The 5,153-nt window shown below is 55.4% G+C and overlaps 1 protein-coding gene across 1 annotated transcript in view; it reads left to right on the forward strand.

Annotated features, from left to right (window-relative positions):
• The window catches only part of LOC106813710 (serine/threonine-protein kinase ATR-like), a 48,798-nt gene that overhangs the window by 21,091 nt on the left and 22,554 nt on the right, over window positions 1–5,153 (forward strand). The window contains exons 12-16 of the mRNA XM_014817919.1: window positions 221–374; window positions 895–1,057; window positions 1,336–1,451; window positions 3,934–3,940; window positions 4,220–4,353. Of these exons, the coding sequence (XP_014673405.1) occupies window positions 221–374; window positions 895–1,057; window positions 1,336–1,451; window positions 3,934–3,940; window positions 4,220–4,353 (574 nt within the window). The remainder of the gene's footprint in view (window positions 1–220; window positions 375–894; window positions 1,058–1,335; window positions 1,452–3,933; window positions 3,941–4,219; window positions 4,354–5,153) is intronic.

Raw genomic sequence — 5,153 nt, forward strand, 5'->3', positions numbered from 1 at the left:
CATCTACGTAACCTTACAATGGTTACTCACAGCTGTGAGTGTGTTACATAGATGTAGGTGCAGACATTGTAAGGTGTAACCATTGTAAGGTTACGTAGATGTAGCTCACGGCTGTGAGTGTGTAACCATTGTAAGGTTACGTAGATGTAGCTCACGGCTGTGAGTCACTCACAGCCGTGAGCTACATCTACGTAACCTTACAGTGGTTACACACTCACAGCTCAGCTGCACGACGCGTCGACGGCGTGCTTCGAGCGAGCGATCCAGCGGCAGCCGAACGACATCTCGCACCACCAGGCGAAGGTGTGTGCGCTGCTGCAGCTCAGCCAGCCACACAGCGCACTGCTCTACGTCAACGGTCTGCTCGCACAGAGGTAACCGCTTGCTGAAACGTCTCGCCAGGGGGCGCCGTGGGGGAGGGGGATTGCGACTGTAGTGTGTGCTATGGGGAAGGTGGTCACCAGGGGGCACTGTAGGGAAGGTGGGTGTGGGAGCTCTATCTCTGCTGCAGTTAGATGATCTCTTTACTCATTCTGTAATTAAATTACATACTATCTATCAATCTGTTCTGTAATTACATACTATCAATCAATCTGTTCTGTAATTACATACTATCTATCAATCTGTTCTGTAATTACATACTATCTATCAATCTGTTCTGTAATTACTTGCTATCTCTCTCTGTGCTGTAATTGAACATGCTATCTCTCTGCCTGTACTGTAAGATAAAGCTATCTCTCTATCTGCACTATAATACAATGCTATCTCTCTATCTGTACTATAATTAGACATGCTATCTGTCTATCTGTTCTGTAATTACATGATATATCTCTGTCTGTGCTGTATTTACATACTACCTCTCTGTCGAGCTGTAATTAAATGCTGTGTATACAGGCCGGAGTGGAAGAGCAGCCTGCACTCCTACCAGGTCGAGTCGGCATGGAAACTGGCGAGCTGGGGTGCGCTCGAATCGTACCTGCCGTCAGATGGCGCTGTCGCTCAGTCGCACGGCTGGAGCGTGGGAATCGGTCGAATACTTCTGGCCGCTCGAAGCAAGGTCAGTGATAGTCGGTTGTTTGCTTTGTTTTTACTGTCGCAAGTTTTTCTTTGCACCGGTTTATGTGCAAATATTATCTGCAAATTCGAAATACTATCTAAGAAATTATAAAATTAAAATTCTAAATTGTAAAAAAAAATTAAAAAATTGTATCGAACGTTACGTAACTCGTACGTAACTCGCTTCTTTAGTCGTAGTGATATCGAAAATCTCCAATATATGGAGGAAAATATTATAAATGTGAGCATGAGTCATTTGATTGTTTTCGGTGCGTTTAGAACGAGAAGGAATTCAGCAAGCAGCTGGAGTTTGTGCGGAACGAGCAGATGGGCCCCCTGTCCGCCGCTAGCATGGAGGGAGGCTCGTACCAGCGCGGATACGAGTACATTGTCAGGTAACGATCATTGATAGAGAGATATAGGGAGAGAGGGAGAGGGGGAGAGAGACAGAGAGAGGGGGAGAGAGCAGCACGAGAGAGACAAGAGTGGAGAAGTGAGCAGTGAGCAGTGAGAGTGGGAGTGAGTAGTGAGAGTGCGCCGAGTGAGTGCAAGTGAGAGTGAGAGAGGGAGAAAGGGAGAAAGGGAGGCGAGAGATGCGGAGGAGATGGCGGCGAGCAGGGCAGAGGGGAGAGCGGAAGAGAGCCCGCGCAGGAGGGTGAGGAGGGAGAGAGCCACGAGAGGGACGGAGAGAGAGAGACAGAAAGAGAGCGGGACAGGAGAGGAGAGGGAGGAGTGAGAAAGAGGAGGATGGACGCCTGTTATTATTTCAGACATACTGATAATCATACCTAGCTTACATGTAGTCTGGTGCCGGCCTGGACCCCGGCCGGCGCGCAGCACGGTCGATAGATACCCCCCCCCCCCGTGAATTGCAGGTTGCAGCATGCTATAACGAGCTGGAGCATGGCGCGTGAGGGCGCCTGCTGCAACCTGCCAGGGGTGGCCAGCCAGAGGGCTGCATGGCAGGCGGGCGGACGGGGCCGGGTCCGGGGTTCGCGCGGCACGGGCGGACGCCACGAGCGCGGGTCGGCTGGAGCGGCCGGAGGCGGGAGGGTTACACCTTGTCCAGCGGGCTGCGCGGACGGTGGCGGGTGCGGTGCCACCCGAGCATGCTGGCGATGAGGGTGTGGTGTGGGCGGCGGCATGGCCGCCGGGTGGGGTGGTCTGGAGCGGCTAGGCTGGCGTTGAGTGGGCGAGTAGGGGCGGGAGCGCGCTAGGGTAGGCGCAACGGGGTGTCGCGGGAGTGGTCCTCTGGTGCGCCGCGCATTTGGTTCGGTGGTGTAGCGGTGACAGTCCGTCGTTGCTTTACCTAGCGTGAGGTTGTTTGCTTAGCAAACAGGGCGCGGACTGAGGTAGATCGAGAGAGAGAGGTGAGTGAGCGCACACGTGACCCAGGAGCGACGATGAGAAATCCGGGGGGGGGGGCGCGAGGAGGTCTGTGCGGGCGGCGGGCGGGGGTCGGGTCGCGCGGCGTGGAGTGGGGGATGGGGTTGCAGCTGCGGGCCCAAGGAGTGGAGGCGGCCGCCTATCATCATAGCATGAGGAGAATGCCCTATAGGGGGGCGGAGGGCGAGTTCGCTAATATTATCTTAGCTCCTGATATTGATGACATTGCCATCGATAAATCATAGTTGTGGCGGAGGGCGGTGTTGTCCGTGCGCATGGCGTCGACAGCGCGGCGGACGGCGCGTGCGATCGACGTGTGGCGCGCCGGCGCGGCTGGCGCAGGCCGTGTGCGTGAGACGGGGGCATCGGCCTTTTTGGCATGCTTTACGGCACGGGGTGCATGCGGTGCGTGGGCGGTGGTCGTGCGTGTAGAGCCGCGCGAGTGTAAATTGGGGTTCGGTGCGCATGTGTGGTGTGCCGCTGTAAGCCGGTGTAACGCGAGCGGGTCGCGTGGTTTGTAGATGGGTGGACCCGTGGCGGCAACGTGCAGCGCTAATGTGGTTCGGTTGCGATGCGGTGGCGTGGCGGGGTCGGCGAGGACGTGCGTCGTGGGTGGCGCTGCTGGGGCCGCGCTGGTGGGCCGTGGCGGGGCGCGGGCGCGGTGGCGCGGGGGCGGCTTGGGGTGCGGCCGCCGGGCGGTAACAGTGGGCCGGTGTTCTCTGGGGTGCGGTGGGTAGGGACGTGGCGGGCGCGGGCCCCGGTCGGGGCTGCTGGGCGGCGGGTGTCCAACAGCGTGTGTTTTTGTGCGTGCAGACGTCGGTGCGTGCGTGCGTGTAAAACAGCGTGTGTTTTGTGCGTAGCAGGATCGTCGTGTGTGTGCGCGTGTAAGCAGCGTGTGTTTTGTGCGTGTAGACGTTCGGTGTGTGCCGTGTAACAGCGTGTGTGTTTCGTGCGTGTAGACGGTCGGTGTGTGTGCGCTGTGTAACAGCGTGTGTTATGTGCGTGTAGACGTCGTGTGTTGTGCGCGTGTAACAGCCGGTGTGTTTTGTGGCGTGTAGACTCGGTGTGTGCGCGTTGTAACAAGCGTGTGTTTTGTGCGTGTAGACGGTCGTTTGTGTGCCTCAGGTGTAACAGCCGTGTGTTTGTTGTGCGTGTAGCGTCCGTTGTGTGCGGCGTGGTAAGCAGCAGTGGTGTTTTGTGCGTGTAGACGTCGGTGCGTGTGCGCGTGTAACAGCGTATGCTTTTGTGCGTGTAGACGTCGGTGTGTGTGCGCGTGTAACAGCGTCGTGTTTTGGTTGGCGTGTAGACGTCGTGTGCAGCGTGTAACAGGCGGTGTTTTGTGGCGTGTAGACGTCGGTGTGTGTGCGGTAACAGCGTGTGTTTTGTGCGTGTAGACGTCGTTGTGTGCGCGTCGTAAGCAGCGTGTGTTTTGTGCGTGTAGACTGTCGTGTGTGCCGCGTTGTAACAGCGTGTCGTTCTTGTGGCGTGCAGACGTTCGGTGCGTGCGTGCGTGTAACAGCGTGTGTTTTGTGCGTGTAGATTTGACGTCGGTGTGTGTGCGCGTGTTAACAGCGCGTGTTTTGTGCGTGTAGACGTCGGTGTGTGCGCGTGTAACAGCGTGTGTTTTGTGCGTGTAGACGTCGGTGTGTGTGCGTGTAACAGCGTGTGTTTTGTGCGTGTAGACGTCGTTGTGTGGCCGCGTGTAACAGCGTGTGTTTGTGCGTGTAGAGCGCGTCGGTGTGTGCGCGTGTAAACAGCGTGTGTTTTGTGCGTGCAGACGTCGGTGCGCACGCAGGAGCCACTGCTGAACCTGCATCGCACAATCCTGCAGCTGGCAGACGCCGGCGACTCCGCGAGACTCAACGCCGAGCTGGGCAAGATCTGGCTGCGCAGCGCAAAGGTTGCGCGCAAGTAAGAAGCTCCCGCTCCTATTCCCGTGCTCTAACCAGCCTTGTCACCTGTGTGTGTGTGTGTGTGTGTTGCGTGCGTGCGTGCGTGTGTGGATGCGTACGTGTGTGTGTGTGTGCGTGGCATGCGTATGATGCGTGGGTGGCGTGTGTGAGTATGTGCAAGGTTATGTTGTCTGACCTGTGCATGCGTGCGTATGACATGTCAGTCAGATTAGCGATACGATATCATGTAACATTTACCTGTGTACATGTTCTGAGTTATGAGAGTGAACTCTCTAGAATGTCCGACATCGTAGATGTTTAAGCTATTTTGTCTTCGCTGCAAGATGGTCACCTGCAAGCAAGCCTATAGTGCTCCTCGGCTCAACGTGCTCTGAGGCTACAGTTGCTCCCCGTATGCAAGGGAGGCAAAGTGGCTTTGGCAGAAGGTGGTTACAGAATAACATTCACAATCTTTTAATGACAAAGCAGTTATTCTTTGGCCTGAGGTTCGATTGGCAATCCATTTTTTTTTTTTTTTTTTTTTTTTTTTTTTTTTTTTCTTGCCCCATTCTCTCTCTCGGTCGCTTCTTTTCTCTCCTCTCCTTCTTTCTCATCTCTCTACGTCTCAGTCACCCTCTCTTTCCTCCTGTCCCTTACTGTCTTTCTCGTCTATGTCACCTCTCTCTCTCTCTCTCTCACTCTCTGCCTCTTCTCTCTCAATCACTGCTCTCGTCTCTCTTCTCTCTCTCTCTCACTCTCTCTTTCTTCCATGTCTGCTCTCTGCATCATCATCTCTCTCGTCTAATCACTCTGCGCTAA

The sequence above is a fragment of the Priapulus caudatus genome, unplaced genomic scaffold, assembly GCF_000485595.1.
Source record: "Priapulus caudatus unplaced genomic scaffold, Priapulus_caudatus-5.0.1 Scaffold812, whole genome shotgun sequence".
Classification (NCBI taxonomy): Eukaryota; Metazoa; Priapulida; class Priapulimorpha; order Priapulimorphida; family Priapulidae; genus Priapulus; species Priapulus caudatus.